Genomic DNA, 22,240 nt, shown 5'->3' on the forward strand with positions numbered 1-22,240 from the left:
ATCAAATATTAAAAGCTCCCCTAAATAGGGCTGCCTTCAGATGCCTTCTAAAAGTCAGATAGTTGTTTATTTCTTTGACATCTAATGGGAGGGCGTTCCACAGGGCAGGCGCCACTACCGAGAAGGTCCTCTGCCTGGTACCCTGTAGCTTTGCTTCTTGCAGTGAGGGAACCGCCAGAAGGTCCTCAGAGCTGGACCTCAGTGTCCGGGCTGAACGATGGGGGTGGAGACGCTCCTTTAGGTATACTATGCCGAGGCTTTAAAGGGCTTTAAAGGTCAGCACCAACACATTGAATTATGCCCGGAAACGTACCGGGAGCCAATGTAGACACATGCACCCCCTCGGCCTTGCTGATGTGGTCTAAAGGTGTATACATATTACTGTTTACTCCAGCTCCAGGAGCTATCACTGCTGGTGTTTGAAGTAATGTACACATGACATTAACTACATTCCATATCTATCCTTTTCAGACCATTTAAATTCAGCACTTCCTTCAGCTTCTATAATTAGGACTCTTAATGTTTGTACCCATACTTAGCTTTCTAGTAATAGTTTTGTATTGGTATCCAAACAGCCATCTGTCACACAGATTCCCTCTGCTGTATTACAAAATCCTCAAATGCATCACTTCTAACATGTCTCCATCCTGGCTGAGTTTTGATGGCACTCCACCTAGTGCCGACTTCTGTGCTGGCCACACCCTATTCCAAACATTGCTCTCCACTCATTGGCTCTACTGTTATGTCACCAGATGCTTTCCTGCCCATCTGTTGCCTCATGCATTGTGCTCTGCTGGCTCTGCTTCAAAGGTTAAACTACAAAATTTCAGCCACAGAATTCTTGCAGGAATAGAAACCTTGCCTGATGGAATCTAGACACATATCAAAACCACACTGAAAATGCTTTTTTTAAAAAAGGGGGGGGGGGAGAGCGTTTTTTAAAAAATACATTGAATTTTCCGTAAGGCTCACCACCGCCATCTAGTGTCTCATTGTATACTGCACTTAAAACACACTTGAAACGTTTTATTTGCAGCTGTATATCTGAGTCCTCTGTAGATGGCAAGCTTAATTGGAATGTCACCTGTATTTACATTAAATCCCTAAACTCTTTTGTAGTGAGAATTTTGTCAATAGGCATATGATACACATTTGACGTGGCACCTTTTACCTTGGGGCAGAAAGAATGCTCCACTATATCACCATGTGGAAAGTTAGGGGACATATGTGGCCTGTGGGTTACACAAATCAGATTTATACCAATTGAAATGCCAGCCTAGTTAATATCAACCAATGTGACATTTTGCCTTCATCCACTCAGTAAAAGCAAGGGTTTCAGAGATAAAGTGCTGCAACAGTTATGAGCAGAGGAAAAATAAAAGTTAATAACACAAGAACATTAGTTGTCTTTAGTAGAAGAATGTATGGTTCAATTATAGAGATGCGGAATAGTGAGAGCCGAATGCACACGAATGCCCAATTGCATTATTCTATGTTCAGGCTATGGATAACCATTCTGCTTCCAAATAAAGAAAAGAGAAGAAAGCCAAGAGATGAGTTGAGAGGTGGGATCTTGAACCAGTGTGGTGTAGTGGTTAAGAGCGGTGGACTCGTAATCTGGTGAACCAGATTCACTTCCCCGCTCCTCCACATGCAGCTGCTGGGTGACTTTGGGCCAGTCACACTCAGCCCCACTCACCTCACAGAGTGTTTGTTGTGGGGGAAGAAGGGAAAGGAGAATGTTAGCCGCTTTGAGACTCCTTTGGGTAGCGATAAAGCGGGATATCAAATCCAAACTGGATGTGCAGTGAAGTAAACAGATGGTGACTTTGCCAAAGATTCATCGTTCACCGCTTTTTCAGATATGGATATTCCTTATGGTTAAAAACAAACAAACACAAGGCAGTGTTAATTGGTCATAAAAATGCAATCCTTGGGACTTTTGCTCCAGAAATGTTCCCCTGAGTGTTAAGTACCAAGAGAGCTGCAACTGCAATGCCAGTTGTGATGTGTGTGGAGTTTGCTGCTTGTCACACGGGTAAGGGCAGAGTTGCACTAATCGGTGCTTAGTTTCTGTTTCAGTGCCACCAGTCCCACTCCTGCAGCTGGAGAAGTGCTGCACTCGAAACAACAGCGTGACCCTCGCCTGGAGGATGCCACCTTTTAGCCATAACCCAGTGGAGGGTTACATCTTGGAACTCGATGACGGAGACGGTGGCCAATTCCGAGTGAGACTTTTGTTCCTCATTGATTTATGTTTGGCATCCTTAAAGAACTGCTTGTATTGCCTACTGGTGTTTAGTATCAAATTGAAAATGTTTTCAATCCAGTCTTAACCTGGCCCTGAAGAGGACCATTCCCTTCCCCATGACAGAAGAATAAGGTCGCATCCACATCATATATTAAAAGGACAATTATACCACTTTAACGGTCACAGCTTCCTCCAAACAATCCTGGGATCTCTTGACAGAGCATCCTTAACAAACTATAGAGCAGAGGGTGATGATATGAATCAGGCTTTTCAGTGGTGGCTTGCTGTTTGTGGAATGTCTTGCCAGGGAGGCATGCCTGGTGCGATCATTATCTGTTTCTAGGCACCAATCAGATAGCCAATCCAGATAATGCTGGGGTCCACGAAACCAAAAAAAAGATTCCCTTCCCTAATCTAAGGGGATGGGGCTTAGGGAGAGAGGGAGGTTGGACTGGCAAGTAGTGCAAGCAGGGGCAAGCCCCCTAGTACTGCAAATTCTCCTTGCATGGTCGCAACATTGCTGAGATTAATTGTTTTGCAACAAGAAATTACATGCGGGTTACTTTGAAGGGTCTTATTAGGAAAGATCCCAGGTTAAGAAGAATTTGGTGAACTCAGTTGCTGCCTTTCTCATTGTCTAGGAAGTGTATGTTGGTAAGGAGACCCTATGCACTATTGATGGCCTTCATTTCAACAGTACATACAATGCAAGAGTCAAAGCCTTTAATTCATCAGGAGTGGGCCCTTATAGCAAGACTGTTGTTCTACAGACTTCTGATGGTGAGTAACTTTAATGATATGTAAAGTTACTTCTAAAGATTTCTCTTTGTCTAAAATCTATGGAACCTTTGAGATTCTGGTAGTTTCTGGTACCTTTGAGATTCTGCCCAGTACTCTTTAGTGAAAGAAACCCAGCAGGGATTTAAAATCACAAAATATGCAGCAAAGGAAAGCATGGAAATATTGGCTGTTAGACCTTTAAAATATATCCTCGTGAGTTCTAAAACTCCCCTCTTCTGAAGTTCCCCACTTCCCAGCATAGAAGAAGATCACATGTTTGATAAGTTTAGATGGTTTACTTACAAACTCTCCAAAGGTCAAATTCATCTGCTTTTCCATACAGCATTCAGAAAACACAGGCGGTGAATCTTGGCCAAGTTATAGTGGAAACACAATAATGCAGTCAGAGCTTGGAGCAACCAGCTCACACCTCTTTACACTTTTTTTGGTAGAATGAAATACAACAATAGGCTTGATTACCTTCCTCCCAAGGAGAGGTAGAGTGACAAAGCAAAGCCTGGCAGGGCAGATTACTACTCTATAGCATTAACCCCTTCATGTGTTAATTAGATTTAAGTGTATCGTGTATGTTAGGTTGGTTATCCCACAGTTAATGCTTTGAATATGTTCAGGGCCAGACCAAAATATTGATTGAACTAAATCTCAGTAAATCTTTGAACTTCTTAACCATCATTAAACAACAAAAAAGCATCAAATTCAAAAAGCACTGAATTAGAGCTGGAAAGGAAAAACCAGGAACAGTGTAGATTCTTCTTTTCATCATTTTGTTCATTTTCAAGATGCAGCTTGTTCAAGCAGCACCTACAGATGAATATTTTTGTTCAATTTCATAGTGTGTTGCTGATTCTTCTTTTGAAATTGTCATGTGAAGTCATATGACACCATGCAATTGATAGGTGGCAGCCCCACCCACCTGTCAAAATGGCCTACTCAGGGTTAGTGAGAAAAGGAGTATTGTGTGGCACACACATAGTTTGTAGAAAATATTGTGTGTGGGTTTTTTTTAAAAAATAAAAAATAAATAAATCCATGTTTCATTGTGGGAAATCAGTTGATTTCACTACCTTATTAACTAATGCTTTAAACTCTTAATATTTAACAACATTTGAAACAGCATATGGGAAAAGTGGTCCTGTGAAACTAGAAAGATGATGAAGTTTATGGAACTGAAAACTGTACATAGACCCTCAAACTATTGGCACCTAAAAGCTAGAAGCTACCGTACTTCTGTAGAAAATGGAGATGTCCATTGCTTTTACAGCCCCCTTTCCCTAATTATATATCAATGATGAATTCCAGAGCTTAATTACATTTTCTCTCTGTGGAAATAATTTCCTAGCAATGTCTTATAAAATATGGATGTTAATTCAGGCTTCGGTTCTCTGTAATTACACTTGCTATCCATATGGGCAACCGAAGAAATTAATATTGATTAATGATACTTAACTGTCATGAATCACAAAACACATGTTAATCTCATCCTCTCTTCATATTCATGTTGCCAAACTATGTCAGGAAAACCATTTGTTCCCAAGGATCTCTTTTCTTTTTTAAAAAAAGTCTTCAGAGGATCATAATTTGTAATCAACCTGGCCACTGATAGAGTAAAATATGCTAGCCTGAGCGAAGGGATAAGTTGCAGCTAAATTCCCAAGATGAACAATTTTGGATTGTGAGAAGATGAAGATTTGCCTATTTGTTATTTATGTAGCTCAACTGGGATGTTCAATGTCGTACAACAAAGCTAGTTGCTAAGGCTGGAATTAGACATTCTAGCAGATGTGCGGCTGCTGCCAGAAACAGAAGCCTTAACTTTTAATTCTTTCTGGTACTGATACAGAATGAAGCTACCACATTGTGAATTTCTGTGGCTTCACAAGAACCAGCCAATGAAATCAGAGTAAGAACAGGGAAATCTGCATCACAGTGATGTCATGCAATATTACACAATGATGTCATGTAATGCCACACATTTTCATCACTAGATTTGCTCCTTGGGGGGGGGGGGAGGTGGGATATAAATGCAATAAAGTAATAAATACAAGGAACCATTTTGTTGTACGTATTATCATGCATATTACCATACATTGGCAGTTGATGTGTAATAAAAATTCTCCTTATCACTTGACAAAGGTGATAAAAGAGACCAAGTTATATTGAGGTAAAGAAGTATATAGTTGCATAGATTGGTTGTCTGTATGGACTTCAGCATAAAATCCTTAGCTCTCAGTTACTGAAATCAATGGAACTTAAATGTGATTTATTTATTTGCTGCAGAGATAGGGATCTTCAGGCCTAAGAGCCAAAGGTGCCCCCTGGACTTGTCTACCTGGCCTTTGGGACTCTCTCAAAGACACCCCCAGCCACAGCCCCTCTCCCCAGACCACCCCTCTCCCCTCCCCTACTTTGCACCCCCTCCTTTTTGCCTGGCAGCAAAATGTCTTTGGATTTGGATCCTGCTTCTTGCTTGCCTGGATAGAGGATAAAGAGAGGTCTGTGCATGAACTAGACTTCAGTGCAAAAGTGCACTTTGTCATACCGTCCAATGTGCCACAGAGGAAAAATTGGAACACACAACTTTGGGGGGCTCCACTCTCAATGGGAGCCAGGTGACTTGTGCGAGAACACAGCTTCCCAGAATGGGTGTCTTTTGGGGCTGCACTCTCGTGGGAGTAAAACAGGACATCCCAGGATAGAGTCAGAAGCTGGGATGGTTTCTGTAATATCACGATGTCCCACTTAAAGTGGGACAGTTGAGGCGTATGCCAGTGTGGTGTAGTGGTTAAGAGCGGTAGACTTGTAATCTGGTGAACCGGGTTTGTGTCTCCACTCCTCCACATGCAGCTGCTGGGTGACCTTGGGCTAAGTCACACTTCTTTGAAGTCTCTCAGCCTCACTCACCTTACAGAGTGTTTGTTGTGGGGGAGGAAGGAGATTGTTAGCCGCTTTGAGACTCCTTAGGGTAGTGATAAAGCAGGATATCAAATCCAAACTCTTCTTCTCTTCTTCTGTTGCTCTGCCCTCTTTTGCCATTGACTGAAACTACCAGTGGCATGTGGCCCTGGAAGGTTTCCCAGAAGGAAAAGAGTCCCTCGGACTTAGTACATTTGTATCCTACGCATCTTCCATCATGGAACTCAGGGTAGCCAGGCCACAATCTGTCTTCTTCACCTGCTGATCTGGTGCTACTCTTCCAAGATAGGGTGTAACAAACCAGTGCCTTTTGTGGCATCCTTCTAATCCGTCTACACTTTCTTTCTCAATAGTGGCCTGGTTTACATTTGATCCCTCTTCAGCCCATCGGGACATAGTCCTTTCAAACGACAACCAGACTGCTACTTGCAGTAGCTATGATGACCGCGTCATCCTGGGCACAGCAGCTTTCTCAAAGGGAATCCACTATTGGGAACTGCATGTAGACCGTTATGATAACCATCCAGATCCAGCCTTTGGAATTGCTAGAATCAACGTCGTCAAGGACATGATGCTAGGAAAGGATGACAAGGCATGGGCTATGTACGTTGACAACAACCGCAGCTGGTTCATGCACTGCAATTCTCACACCAATCGGTAAGCACCCAAGAACATTTTCTCATGTGCATGTGGAACTTTCCCCCCCTCAAGAAGTCACTTCTCAAGAGAGAGGGCTTTTGGGAACCCTTCCAGCATTTCAAGAGCATGCTTCATCAATTCTAGACATTGCAAACTTTCCCCATAAATCGGAAGCTTATTGCTGTGTAGTTCTGTTGACATTTGTTGACATTATAACTTCATTATTTTTTACGGCATCTATGGACCAAGCTAGATGCAATATGAGCAGCCACTTAATTTAAACCTGGGCCTGCTTCAATCACATATAAATCAGCGAATGGAGAGGAGACTGACAATAAGGACATCCAAGTGGCGTGTACTAAACTTCCCCACCAAAATATTACCTCAAGACAGTCTCTACTCCAATCATTTTTCTCTTCAACCAAGCTCTAATTTTGGAAGTGTGGATGGGGCAGAAATCTAATTCATTTCTCACTTAAACACAAACCTGCCTAATTCACAGTTTCTGAAAGAATATATGAACTGAAACAGTCATCCTTTCAAATCTGCACTTCTCTAGATTTTCCAATGCAGTTCTCCAGCAAAATAATGTGTACAAAAATGCATATACCAGGGTAAAATGTACGTATAAATGTGCATAATAGTGAAAATTGCATTATACATTTGGAATACTTAATACATTTCTGGTCACTTCACCTCGCCTCATCACAAAAAAGATCCAGTGGAACCTCAGCTCCCGAACCCCTTGGGAGCTGAATGTTCCCGCTCCCAAATGAACATTTTTTTGGAAGCCGAACATTCAATGTGGCTTGTGTGGCTTCCAATTGGCCACAAGAAGCTCCTGCAGCCAATCAGGATTATCACATAGATTATCTAGTAGCAGTCCTTACTAGAACCCTGTAAGGTTAGTACTATTACCCTCCTGTATTGCAGATGATAGTACTTAAGACTGCAGGAAATTGGTTTTTCTAAGGCCATCTAGTGAATTTATGGCAGAGATGAGAATCAAGCCAGGGTCTCCTAGACTTGTAGTTCACTTTCCTGAGCATTATGCTACACCAGCAGCCTGATAAAAGACTTTGATTTCACCAAACCCAAGCCCTTGCCCAGCTTCTCTGTCCACAGTACACACAAAAAAGATTAATCAATAAAGCTTGCTTGGGGATCCTTACCTTTCTGTCAAATCCTGTCTATTATCCATTTCCTCGTTGTTGAGCCAAGCAGCTTAGCTATGATTAACTCCAGCCTTTCCCCCCCTCTACTAGCCCTGGAATGCTGATTCTATATTTCAGGAATGGAATTCCACTGGATCCAGAGCTTTAACATATGTTTAATGTGTGAGGTGGAAATGAAATGCCATCTTGGTCCCTTCTTTTGTGAGCCCAAGACTTATGATCCACAGCTCAGGAACAGATAGATTACCGTAATTGCATTTATTTTAGACAACCTGCATATTGCATATTACACTGGCATAGCAAGGTCACAAATACTGAAGAGAAAGTAGGATGAATGGGTTGAAGGGTTTCTAATCAGTTTGCAACCCATTTATAGGATGGAAAAATAGGCTTGAGATCTGCTCAAAAGTTCCTAAAGACAATGAGCATGTTTCCATTTCTTTTCTCTGTTCAGAATAATTTTAAACCTGCCGAGAGTAATGTTTCCCCAAAAACAATACACATCAAAGGCTCAGATATCTGCCCCTTTAAAACCCTGATTAGATTTAAAGAGGAAATAATGTTAATCTCTACTAAATTTAGAACACTGTGCTGCTTTCAGACCATGTTGTGTTGCAACAAAATGGCAGCACTCACTCATTGCCCTAGAAACCTACTTTATTAATGTATTCTCAGGCATACTGCATTATAGGCGCACAATCTATTTTATGAAATATCACCAAAGCTTAATAAAAAGCTATTCTGTGGAGGACACAGAAGGGAAATACTTTTTTCAGATTATTATTCATTTTAAAATTATTATTATATTATATTATATTATATTATATTATATTATATTATATTATTACATTATTATAAATATACAAATTAAGTGCTATTGCCTTTACTCAAGATAAATTACAGAATATCACAAAACTGTGATCAGACAGAAGTAACTACCGTATTTTTCGCTCTATAACACGCACCCGACCATAACACGCATGTAGTTTTTACAGGAGGAAAATCCGTAGGCATGCCACCCGTAGGCATTCCCTCCATAACACGCACAGACATTTCCCCTTACTTTCTAGGAGGAAAAAAGTGAGTGTTATGGTGCAAAAAATACGGTAAATACATTAATGTCAAGACCATAATTTTTGCTTCTAGCAGCCATGGGATGCTCTTAACATCCCCCCTCCCCATTATTTGCTTACGATCTTTCAGTCCAACAGTTTCACCCAATCTAGACAGCTGAGTGGTTTGTCCTACCTTTGCCAGCCACTACTTTATGGTGGGGGTGTTTGGTATTAATCAGTTTCTGTAACTTACAGTGTTTACTGCCCCCGCCACTTAATGGATCCAAATGGTTTCCAGAGAGTGGTAGGGGATGCTTTATCCTATGTTGATGGCCTTTCAGCTGATTCCCTGGTGGCCCGCTGGAATGCGGAGTTAACCAGGGCTATTGACTGTTTGGCTCCGAAGCGCCCTCTCCGATTGCATGGAGCCTGGAGAGCCCCGTGGTTTTCCACGGATCTGAGGGCAATGAAACAATCTTTGAGACGGCTAGAGCGCCGGTGGCGGATAACTCATTCCGAATCTGATCGGACACAGGTTAGAGCTCAACGTCGAGCCTACCAAGTGGCGATAGCGACGGCGAAGAAGAATTTCTTCACCGCCTCTATTGCATCTGCAGAAAACAGCAGCAGGAGACTTTTTCAGGTGGTTCACAATTTAGTGGAACCACCTGTAACATCGGGGCCCAGTACGGGCCACATGTTCTCCTGCAATGATTTTGCAAAGTTTTTTGCAGATAAAATCGCTCAGATTCGGGAAGAAGTAGACTCCACCGTGGGAGCAGGGCCAGGGCGGGAGAGTGCTAGAGTTCTGTCTAGTCAAGTTGAGTGGGATCAATTCCAATCTGTTACCTCCGAGGATGTGGACAGGCTGCTTGGACGAGTGAAACCAACCACCTGTCTCCTGGATCCTTGCCCATCCTGGCTTATAAAAGCAAGCCGGGAAGGACTGGGCGATGGGCTTCGTGGGGTGGTGAATGCTTCCCTCCGTGAGGGAGCCTTCCCAGACCCGCTGAAAGAGGCAGTTATTAAACCGCTTCTTAAAAAAACATCTTTAGATACGGCCACAATGGCCAACTATCGCCCAGTCTCAAATCTTCCATTCTTGGGCAAGGTGATAGAGCGAGCGGCTGCCGAACAACTCCAGGCACGCCTGGAAGAAGCGGACCATTTGGATCCCTTCCAGTCGGGATTCAGGCCTCATCATGGGACTGAAACTGCCTTGGTCGCACTGGTTGATGATCTCCGGCAGGCTAGGGACAAAGGTGAGAGCTGTTTCCTAGTTCTGCTGGATCTCTCAGCGGCGTTTGATACCATCGACCATAACATCCTTCTGGACCGTCTTGAGGGGCTGGGAGCTGGGGGCACTGTCCTACAGTGGTTCCGCTCCTTCCTCCTGGGCTGTGTTCAGAAAGTGGTGGTGGGGGATGAGTGTTCAGACCCCTGGGCTCTCATTTGTTGGGTGCCTCAGGGTTCTGTCCTCTCCCCCATGCTTTTCAACATCTACATGCAGCCGCTGGGAGAGATCATCAGGAGGTTTGGGCTGGGTGTTCATCAGTATGCAGATGATACCCAGCTCTACCTCTCTTTTAAATCAGAACCAGTGAGGGCAGTGAAGGTCCTGTGTGAGTGTCTGGAGGCGGTTGGAGGATGGATGGCGGCTAACAGATTGAGGTTGAATCCTGACAAGACAGAAGTACTGTTTCTGGGGGACAGGAGGCGGGCAGGTGTGGAGGATTCCCTGGTCCTGAATGGGGTAACTGTGCCCCTGAAGGACCAGGTGCGCAGCCTGGGAGTCATTTTGGACTCACAGCTGTCCATGGAGGCACAGGTCAAATCTGTGTCCAGGGCAGCTGTTTACCAGCTCCATCTGGTACGTAGGCTGAGACCCTATCTGCCTGCGGACTGTCTCGCCAGAGTGGTGCATGCTCTGGTTATCTCCCGCTTGGACTACTGCAATGCACTCTACGTGGGGCTACCTTTGAAGGTGACTCGGAAACTACAACTAATCCAGAATGCGGCAGCTAGACTGGTGACTGGGAGCGGCCGCCGAGACCATATAACACCGGTCTTGAAAGACCTACATTGGCTCCCAGTATGTTTCCGAGCACAATTCAAAGTGTTGGTGCTGACCTTTAAAGCCCTAAACGGCCTCGGTCCAGTATACCTGAAGGAGCGTCTCCACCCCCATCATTCTGCCCGGACGCTGAGGTCCAGCGCCGAGGGCCTTCTGGCGGTTCCCTCATTGCGAGAAGCAAAGCTACAGGGAACCAGGCAGAGGGCCTTCTCGGTAGTGGCGCCCACCCTGTGGAACGCCCTTCCAGCAGATGTCAAAGCGATAAACAACTACCTGACATTCAGAAGACATCTTAAGGCAGCCCTGTTCAGGGAAGTTTTTAACGTGTGATTTTACTGTATTTTTGGTTTTTATGGAAGCCGCCCAGAGTGGCTGGGAAGGCCCAGCCAGATGGGCGGGATATAAATAATAAATTATTATTATTATTATTATTATTATTATTATTATTATTATTATATTACCAATGGATTCTGAGTTGTCAGTACAATGTCATACATAAAAACAAATGGCAAAACTGTAGGATATGTTATAATTTTTTATCTTGTTGACTTCCTTAACAAGGTTCTGGGTGAATCTGCCCCCCTTCCAGTAGACCTCCCTGTCCTATCCCATGTTGTTGAGGGAGGGTCCAGACTCTCACAAGTTGCTTTTCCACAGCATCAGGTGGCAAGAGGGGGCAGAAAACTACCCCCTGTAAACTTTACTAAATAAACTTAAGATCAAAACCATTGTCACTTAATTGAAAAAAATTGAAACCACTGAAGATCAAAATGTATTTGACATGTATGCTCATTAAAATTAATGTTTCACCATTCATCACATCGGTGAACTTTATCACCTGATATTTCAACCAAAGAATATTACTAAAATGATATTTCGCAAAAGAACCACGCACTGATTAATGCACAAATGTTAATTATAGTAGTTTACAATACTTGTTTCACAATCTCTCTTAATCCTGATGTACCGTAATTATTACTTCACCTTCCCTCTTATGCTAATGGAAAGTAGTCTTAACATCCTCCCTTGTGATCATAGTAATTTACCATAAACATTGCACAATCCCCTAAGTCTTAGTGTTATGAATAAGGGCTTGTAGACAGAGAAGCATGGCTGGAGTCCGGCTTATTCAATGGTACTTTCCCCTCCCCCCACCTCTCCTAATTTCTTTATTCAAGGAAGACAGTAATAAAAAATGTCAAACAATTAAGGTGCATCCTTGCAGGACTTCAGTACTACACAATAGTTTGGTTTAAATTGATCTAGTGACATAATAAAGGTAAAGGGACCCCTGACCATTAGGTCCAGTCGTGACCGACTCTGGGGTTGTGGCGCTCATCTCGCTTTATTGGCCAAGGGAGCCGGTGTACAGCGGCTAAGCCGCTTCTGGCAAACCAGAGCAGCGCACGAAAACACCTTCCTGCCGGAGTGGTACCTATTTATCTACTTGCACTTTGACATGCTTTCGAACTGCTAGGTTGGCAGGAGCAGGGACCGAGCAACGGGAGCTCACCCCGTCACGGGGATTCCAATCGCCAACCTTCTGATCGGCAAGTCCTAGGCTCTGTGGTTTAACCCAGTGTTTCCCAACCTTGGGCCTCCAGCTGTTTTTGGACTACAATTCCCATCATCCTTGACCACTGGTCTTGCTAGCGAGGGATGATGGGAGTTGTAGTCCAAAAACAGCTGGAGGCCCAAGGTTGGGGAACACTGGTTTAACCCACAGCGCCACCTGCGTCCCTTAGTGACATAATACTCACCCTTTAACTATGCCTTTCCAACCCATTGTTTACTTAGTTTCTTACTGTGGTCCTCTCCTCTTTTTATAATGATGTTATGCATAACTGTTCCAACAGTAGTCAAACTTGTTTAAATATGTGTGTTGTTTTCTTCACTCTCCTGTATCCATTGAAGAGTGAAAAGCCATACCTCAGTAGTAGAGCATCTGCTTTACATGCAGAAGATCCTGGGTTAATTCCCCAGCATCTACAGCAGGCATGACCAAACTTGGCCCTCCAGATGTTTTGGGACTACAATTCCCATCATCCCTGACCACTGGTCCCATTAGCTAGGGATGATGGGAGTTGTAGACCCCAAAAATCTGGAGGGCCAAGTTTGGCCATGCCTGATCTACAGGTAGGGCTGGCAGAGATTCCCTGTCTGAAATCCTGGAGAGCTGCTGTCAGTCAGAGTAGACAATACTGAGATGGATGGACCAATAGTTTGGATGATGATGATGATAATAATAATAATAATAATAATAATAATAATAATAATAATAATTTTTTATACCCTGCTCATCTGGCTGGGTTTCCCTAGCCACTCTGGGCAGCTCACAACAGAATATTAAAAACACAATAAAACACCACACATTAAAGAGGTCCCTAAACAGGGCTGCCTTCAGATGTCTTTTAAAAGTCAGATAGTTTTTTATTTCCTTGACATCTGATGGGAGGGCGTTCCACAGGGCAGGCACCACTACCAAGAAGGCCCTCTGCCTGGTTCCCTGTAACCTCACTTCTCGCAGTGAGGGAACCACCAGAAGGCCCTTGGAGCTGGACCTCAGTGTCTGGGTTGAACGATGGGGGTGGAGATGCTCCTTCAGGTATACTGGGCAGAGGCCGTTTAGGGCTTTGAAGCTCAGCACCAACACTTTGAATTGAAATTTAAGATTATATTTCGATGTCCCTATGTATTCTGCTAAAGAAGGAGGCTGATATAGCTTCTTTTCAAAGCTGGTTAATAACATTTATTCCCCCTGCAGAATACATGTTTTTACGTTAAACTTCCATTGATGTTGAATTTAAGCAAATACTATGTCACTCATGACATTTTTCATATGAGTTAGAAATTGTTAGTCAACTTCATAGAGAACCAGAAGAGTTTTGTTTTCCCTTTTGGCTGCAGATTTGCTTGAAACTGATGCTAAGATTATACCTTGCATGTCAGGATGTAATTCTGTTGCAAAACTCCAGTGACATTAACAAAGCATAAGTGTGTGTGGTCACTGCACATATTCAGGGAATTTCTGGCTCAGTGGTTTTATACGCTATAGTGTTGGGCTAGCCTACCTTCCCTGAGGAAAAACACATTACCATAATGTCAAATCAGTCTTGCATGTAGTAGTTGGCTGAATCCATAAGCATAGTTTGATCCTGCCGTTTAAGCAGCTGTTCCTGTAACCTTATCAAGAGTTTTAGTAACAAACACAGATTTACTAGGAGCTAGTCTCATAGCCTTTGAATTCCTATTTCATTTAAGCAACATCTTTTCATGATGGCCAGGTCAGTTGGAAACATATGCATGTAGTTCTTCCCTGTTTACTTTCAATCAAAAACTAATAATAATAACAGTAAGCACAACAGAAACAACACAAATACCTCTATTAGTTTAATATAACACAAAATTGGAGTGATCTTTTTTTAGAAGGGAACAGGGCCTTGGTTCATTTTTAAGAATTCTGAGGAAGGCAGATATGCCACAGGTACAACTTCTTCTAGCAGGGATTGAGCAAAGAGCAGCTGTTGATTGTCCCAGCTCGAATGCTGTTCTAGGGAATGGTGCCCTGTGGTTGCCCTAAAATTGACCTTTTCTATTTCTGTAGCGTTGCCGCTTACATACATTTTCAGACAAATTTGAAATTTTACAAAGCATACATATGACTTAGTTGCGTAGAATTTTCTTTTCACAAAACGTTATACTTTTTACCCCCTTGATACAGATAATGTTGATCGTGGAAACATATATCAACTTTAATTAGAAATCCTGGCATTTGAAATTAGTTTCTTGCATTGCATTTAAATGAAGGGTTGAAATCGAAGCACCAACAGTGTTTTACAAACCACCAGGGCCGTCTTTACCCGGGGGTTCAAGGGGTGCGGGGCAGCTGGGTGCCAAATTCGGGGGGGGGGACCAAATGTATACCTACTGTATACTGGTCTCTTGATTGGCGACAGTGAAAAGCAATGGAGCGAAAGTCCCCGCCCCCCTCCTCCATCACTCCGTTACTCCGTAGCGTCAAATATTCCCAACGAGTCAGGAAACAAAAGCAGTTTTTTCCGCTGCACTGCTGTTACAGGTGAGCAATCCCCCCCCCCAAAAGCTAAACAACTTTGAGTTTGCCCCCCTAAAAGGTCAACAACTTTGGCTTCCCCCCTCCCCAAAAAAGCTCAATAAAAATTAATTTGGGGGTGGCTAAACTAAATTTGGGGGCGCTGGGCGGATCTTTACACCCCGGTGGCACATATGCTAAAGACGGCTCTGCAAACCTCAAACCCAAATAGCGTTACGTGGGGTCATATCCAACACTGCAAATCAACATTTGTAAAATTTGCTTGTAAAATTGTAGTTCAGCAATTTCAAATTTAGGAAATTTGGTAAGTGTGGGCCAATATTTCTTTCGGGTTCAACTCTACAAAATAGTAATGATTATTTCATTCTTTTCCTGTGGTTTCGTAAGAGATTCCTGCATTAAGTACAATACATCAAGGTAATGTAGCTAACATAGGCATTTTTGTCTCTGATCCTTAGAACAGAAGGGGGTGTTTCAAAAGGTGCAACTGTAGGAGTTCTTCTGGACCTCAACAAGCACACCCTGACCTTTTACATAAATGGGCAACAGCAGGGACCTCCAGCATTTGAAAATGTGGAGGGCGTCTTCATGCCTGCATTAAGCCTCAACCGAAACGTGCAGGTAAAATTGTTTTCCCACAGATTTATTTATTTGCTTTTGTATCCCACCTTTCCTCAGAGGAGCTCCTAGTGGCATACATAGCTCTTCCCCTCCTCATTTTATCCCTATAACAATTCTTTGAGGTGGGTTAGGCCAAGAGATTGTGACTGGCCCACCGTCACCCAGTGAGCTTCATGGCTGGGTGGAGATTTGAGTCCTGATCTCCCAGGTTCTGTTCTCACTCCACACCATGTACATTTCATGTACATTTCCAAAGGACAAAATCCATCTTTCTGTATAAGCTGGAGCCATTTCAAACTCTGGTCATTTTTCTGTAGGGATTCAATTGCTTACTGACACATTCAACTGCAAATAGACAAACTTAGGTTGTACAATTAAAGCAGATTTGATCCTTTTCTTCAGCAAACCTGCCCCTGTCATATAACTTCCCCACAAATTTGTGCAAACAAATCAGGATGAAAGCTATTAAAAAACACACACCAGGTTGTCTGGGAGTAACCAGAATCAAAATCAGAGAATGTGTGGTACAATTTCCTTTATCCAAATAGCCCAATCAAGTAGTACAGTATTATTTGTTGGTGGACTGGCACAAACCGCATGAAAGCCAAAAGTTTTGGATGAAGAAAATCTAATTAGTTAAAGGCAACACAGTCGTGCATTGGTTCTCGAATGCCTTGGTATGCGTATGTTTTCGCCGAAAACACAGAAGTAAGTGTTCCGTTTTTTAAACATTCTTGGAAGCCAAACGTCCGATGTGGCTTCCACGGCTTCTGATTGAATGCAGGAAGCTCCTGCAGCTAATTGGAAGCAGTGCCTTGGTTTTTGAACAGTTTCGGGAGTTGAACAGATTAAGTTTGACAACCAAGGTACCACTGTAGATAAAGATCTACCAGACACTCTTTATATATCCTGTATAAATCCCCCTTAACTGAGGTGATTCTGGGTGTGGGCAGGGCAGGCGGTCATTTGGGCGGCATTCACACAAGCAGTGTATTCTGTTTCTCTGACACTTCCCTAACTTCGAATTTCCACACTATATTTGAGCTTTCACATGATATAAAACAAGGGTCAGCAACCTAAGGCCCATGGGCCACAAGCGGCCCACAGGGGTAGTTTAACCTGCCTACGAGCCGCCCCCGAACCGAGCTGCCCACTCGGCGAGTCCCCACACGCGATCCTGCCCACCGAGGGATTTCCACTGGAGTGAACCAGCCCAGGCAAGGTAAACCTTGCCAACCCCTGATATAAAAGACTCTTCCAGAAATCTAGTGGAATATAATGAGAGTTTACTACTCAATTCCACGTTAATTGCTTCCAGAAAAAAATCTGCTTGCAACCCCATTAACTCAGGAGTAAAGTGAAATGTAGGGCTGTATACCTGCATACAGATATTTCCTGCCATTTTCATGGGTGAATCATGGGGGAACAGAAGCATGCATGTGCAAAAAGGGTGAGGGGGTGGCAATGTTGTCCAACGACATTCATTGTTGTGTCAGGAAAGAGTTGAGAGGAGGTAACTCCTAGCGGCCTCTCACAGGTTTCCATGGAACCCCAGTTGAGAAAGGCTGCTTTAGACTAACTTCTGACCCACACAGCATTTTCAGGCCTGAGGCTAGGGAGCTCCTCTAGTCAATACCTTTTTGCCTAGGTCTGGCTGAGGTTATGGAGTTCCTCCACACAATGCATGGAGACTGCATAGCTAACTAAGGCTGTGAAAGTATTCCACAAAATGTTTCTACTTATCAATTGCCTGGAACAGCAGTAGTCAGAGTGGTTCTCTTCACATATAACAGGCTAACAACTGCCATCTTCCCTGACCATTGGCTGTGCTGTCTGGAGCTGATGGGAGCTGATGGGATTTGGGAGTCCAACCATTATGTTGGCTCCCTTTGTCTACTTGTGTGTGTGTGTGTGGGGGGGGAGTTCTAATTTGTCAAAAGGGCAACTTCAGGTGGTCAGAACTCTCTTTTTAAACTGATGAGAAGCCCTTCCACACAGACTGGTTGCTATGCTATCAAACTCATGTTATAGTTGAAGGTTTCCTGCTTCATCTTCAAGTTTCAGTTCTAAGTCTTTTTCCGGGTTTTTTCTCCTCGCAGGTGACTCTGCACACAGGACTCGAGGTACCTCAGACTGTTAGACCACCAAAGCTGCCGAGCAACTGAGCTCCTCTTACGTAAATCTGAGCTGGATTTTATAATCTTTCTAAATAGATTTTGGCCTAAATATATACGAAGCATTCGTCATTTAGATCAAAATCAGAATTGGTTATTAGAGTTAAGTAACCTAACACTGTTTTTTGTCTACATGCATTTCAAAATGTTACAGCCTTCTGGAAGTGCTTGCATCACCAAATTTCCTGTGCATTAGCAGTGTGTGAAACCTGATTGGTCTGCCCATCTAAAGTCAATCACATAAGTAGATTTTTTTTTTTTAATTTCAAAAAATGCCTCATTTTCCTTTTCATCCATTTTCCCTTTAGCCACTCATGTGGCATGTGCCAGAGAAAGTGAAAAGTACTTTATCACCATTGATTAGACTGGGATTAAATTCTTTGTTGTTATTGTTTTCCATTCTGGTCTCTGAATGTGATGTACTGATGTGGATGATAACAGTCCAAATACTATAGGTACTGTTTGGGTATAAAGGACCCAGTCCCACTGGTGGGATTTGGACTAAATGACCTCCTCCAGATTTGGGCATGATGAAATGGGAATGAAATTGTTTGTGATCCCACTGATGTCGGTAGCATAATTCTCAGTGATTCCACTGTGAGCACGGACTTAATTTTTAAAGCAATATATGCTGCAGGCCTGAAACTGATTGCTGCAGAGTAGTGCTACTGGATCTCTGCAATGGTATAGCTGCTTGCAGCACTTGACTGAAGCTCATGCAGCACTAATGTAACTTCATGATTTGTGACTTTGTGCTAATATAATGGTTGAGAATATAATCAAATGATTTGCAAACAGAGCAGATCTCGCGGAAGAGATTCACTCCTTAAAACACAGATAAGGGCATGTGGAGCAACAAAGCACAGATCCCATATCTACTCAGTAAAATAATAATAAATATTTAACATCTTTATGTGATTTTAGATCCTCTTCTTTTACCTATGTCCCCCACTCCACCTTTCTAGTCAATATTCTATTATTCAACAGGATTTAATTAGCAAAACCGCTAAATCATATACCAGTCATATCCTCCTTCCAGTCTAGCAAAATGGACTTTGCTTAACTTATCACTCATACATATTCTTCCACAAGTATTTGTTGGATTGCAGTAAAGCCCTTTTTGAAGTTGTTTCATGGCTTTCTGAGATGCCAGCTGAGTCAATCTCTCAGCACGTAGCAACAACTTCATTTTTAGGGCCAAACTAGATGTGACATTAACTGTGTCTGTGCATTTAGCACACTTAAAAAATAATAAAATTAGCTGATGTGGTGCTATTCATTGGCAGCCAGGGTGGGTGGGTTGCTCCCAGCTCAAAGAGCAGCTTCAAAGGAATGATTTTAGTAAGAATGAATCTCTCCACACTGCTTCTGTGATCCCAGTAGTTACCTATCCCTGTTGTACTTTAAAGGCAAATATGTATTTAGTATGAGGTCTAGTGGACAGGTTCAGACAATTTTTCTTGGTTTCATAAACCATGGTCAAAGTGGACTACTCCTTCTTTCTTTATCCCTCCTCTCCTTATGCCAGCTTCAGCACTTAATTATTGGTTTGACATTAAGCCAGAGTACCCCATTACGTCTGAACCAGGGAGATCTGGGTTAATCGCAATTAATTAACTAGGATACTAAACCTGGTTAGTTTATGAGATTAAGGCTGGATCTAGACACATCAAAAAAAACCGTTTCTAGAAAATGTGTTGTAAAGCTCATACCTGTAATGGGAAATCACATTGCCAAAGAATTGAACTCTACAGCACCATCTGGTGTCTCAGTGTTATAACACATTTATAATGCTTTTTTTTTACTTATGTAGCTGAGTCCTAAATCATAGTTCCTCTGATCAGACATAATAGAGGACTCTGGTTTAATACCAAGCCAGGAACTAAGTACTGAAGCCAGATTTCAAGAGGTGGAGGAAAGAGCACTCAGTCCTTGTTCCATGTTTCATGAACCATGATCTATGATGCAAGGAAATATTGCTCAAATCCTGCCATAGGGTAGCAAATGTTCCAGTCTGTAATGAGATGGTTAGTATTATCAACATCATGCAGCCATTACTTTAGTTTGGATGAAGATGAGGCCTTGATCAATCAAGTTCTTACGTAACTTTACCATATGTTCTTTCAGAGTAGTATTTTGCTAATTATTTACCTTTCTAATGATGCTATCACTCTTTGTACATTTAGATATGCATCTAGGCTAATACGCATGCTCTCCTCCTGTTAAAAAGCAAAACATCTAGGAGATGCAGGTGGTGTTGCAGGAGTTGGGGAGGAATGTTGAAATGGTCTTCCACAGAAAGAGCCCGGTAAAACTCTAGCCTAGAACAGGGGTGGGGAACCTGTAACCTTCTAAATGCTGTCGGACTCCAACTCCTATTAGTCTTAGCTATTATGGCCAATGGTCAGGGATGATGGGAGATGTAGTTGAGCAATATATGATGAACTACCCCTTCCTCACCTCTTACCTAAAACCATCTCCCTGATATGCTAGTTTTATATGCATAGGGAATATGTTTTGCCGGGAAGCAGGAAAGACACCCAGTCCCTGACCGGCAGTCTGAAATTAAGGACATCAGAAATGGATATATCACAAGAATATTCTGCTCATCTGCTATAACACCGATATAATTATGTGCCCTTAGTTAACACAGTTGTACCTTGGAAATCGAACAGCTCAGTTCCCAAACATTTTGGCTCCCGAACGTTGAAAACCTGTTCTGGTTTGTGAACTAATTTTGGAAGCTGAATGTCCAACGGGGCTTCCGAGCAGCCAATCAGAAGCCGTGCTTTGGTTTTCGAATGTTTTGGAAGTCAAAAGGACTTCTGGAATGGATTCCGTTCGACTTCCAAGGTACGACTGTATAAGAATTTTATACATTCCAAATCCAGCTTTCTGCCTTGAATGACACCTCAGATATGGGACATACTGATATGTAGCATGTGGTTTATTTGTTGTTGCTTGTTTTTTTTAAAAGAAAACCTTGGCTAGTTCAGAAGTTAAATTGGGCCAGGAATTATCCCAGCATCTGCATCTGCAGTATGTGAGTCCATGGGTATAATAATTAGCAAAACATATTATCTTCAGCATACATTTCTGAACATCAGAGATAATGGGAGTTGCCTATGGCATTCTAGCTCATACATTGCATTGTAAAAATACATTGCTGTGACACTTCTGCAGAAATCAAATGTGGCCCTGAAAATCAGCACCTCAGAACCATGGAGACTAGGCATGCCATTGCATGCAGACATTTACTGTTCAGAACCTCATGGTAGGCATCCTCCACTCATCATACATATGGAGTTCTAGTCATTATTTATTATTCATACAGGTATATTACATGGAAATCTGTGGTGCACAGGGGTGTGCATTTGACATGGAAACTGAATTCAATTCCTCAACTGAATTTGTGATTATCATGCTTATACTGCTGCAAGGATTCAGTGATTGGGCTTCACAGAGTTCCTAGAACTACTACACAAAAGCATTTCATGTGCATTGATCCAAATGCATCCCTATCATAGTTTCTGTGATTCAGTGTGGAACTTCATACGCAACTCAAATGAGCTTTCCATGCATGTATGCAGAGAGTACTATAACAGTGGAGAGTTATTGGGGAAGGATTAAGAAGTGGGAGAATTAGGAATCTCATGGTGAAGAAATGGAGGGAACCGCCAGTTAAACATTTCCATGCAATTCCAGCTTTTTCTTTCAATCCTTGTTTCCTCCAGTCTTGCAAGTAGCAAACAGACACTAAGACTGGCAAGGAAAGAATACCAGTGGGTTGGACAGAAAGGTTCCCTTTCTCTGACAGAATGGTCTGGAAAGATTCCTTCCACTGATGGGGGGAAAACTCATTCCATTACAGGAAGTTCTTTCCATTGGAGGAAGGAAGCATTTGGATCCAACCAACTCCACGAGAATGGTTGTAATTTCCCCTCTTAAGCCTGCAAGCAAAGGTGCTTTTCTGTTAAGATGTAGCTCTTTTTATTATACTACTTTAATTTTAAGATACTTCTATATGACTGTGATATACTGAAAGTAGCGACAAATGCTGTTCTATTTATTGAATTTCTTGTTTAAAAGTTATCAAATTTTGTCCAGGGTTGTGTTGTTGTTTTTAATTTAGCAGGGTTAGCATCAAGCCTACCTCACCTAACATCTTATGGACCCTGCTCACTGTGACCTAAGCCTTGTCTGATTTTAGAACTTGTACAGATAGTAATGACTTATTATACGTTACTTCTTTGGAAATACATCATACGGCCATGATTCCCAAATGGCAGGGCAGCCATTTTGCTCCTGTGAATCACAACAGCTTTATGGGCCAGAGGTGAGCGTTGGGAATAAGGTGATGCAAAAGACTAAGAGAGTTCTGTTTCTGATCCAGCCTAAAGCCAACAGATAGGCCATAGCTGTCAAGTGTCCCTTATTTGAAGGGACAGTCCCTTATTCCAGCGCC

The 22,240-nt window shown here is 42.6% G+C and overlaps 1 protein-coding gene across 4 annotated transcripts in view; it reads left to right on the forward strand.

The window, feature by feature from the left end:
• Positions 1-19,447, forward strand: part of TRIM67 (tripartite motif containing 67) — a 36,542-nt gene extending 17,095 nt beyond the window's left edge. For 2 of the 4 annotated variants that reach the window (XM_079971337.1, XM_079971338.1), the window contains exons 6-10: positions 2,071-2,228; positions 2,893-3,031; positions 6,319-6,622; positions 15,439-15,601; positions 17,701-19,447. In XM_079971337.1, coding sequence (XP_079827463.1) covers positions 2,071-2,228; positions 2,893-3,031; positions 6,319-6,622; positions 15,439-15,601; positions 17,701-17,766 — 830 coding nt within the window. In that variant the 3' untranslated portion in view covers positions 17,767-19,447. The remainder of the gene's footprint in view (positions 1-2,070; positions 2,229-2,892; positions 3,032-6,318; positions 6,623-15,438; positions 15,602-17,700) is intronic. The other 2 variants (XM_079971339.1, XM_079971340.1) reach the window with 1 other exon arrangement.
• The last annotated feature ends 2,793 nt before the right edge of the window (positions 19,448-22,240 follow it).

This window comes from Podarcis cretensis (genome assembly GCF_951804945.1).
Source record: "Podarcis cretensis genome assembly, chromosome: 3".
Taxonomy (NCBI): domain Eukaryota; kingdom Metazoa; phylum Chordata; class Lepidosauria; order Squamata; family Lacertidae; genus Podarcis; species Podarcis cretensis.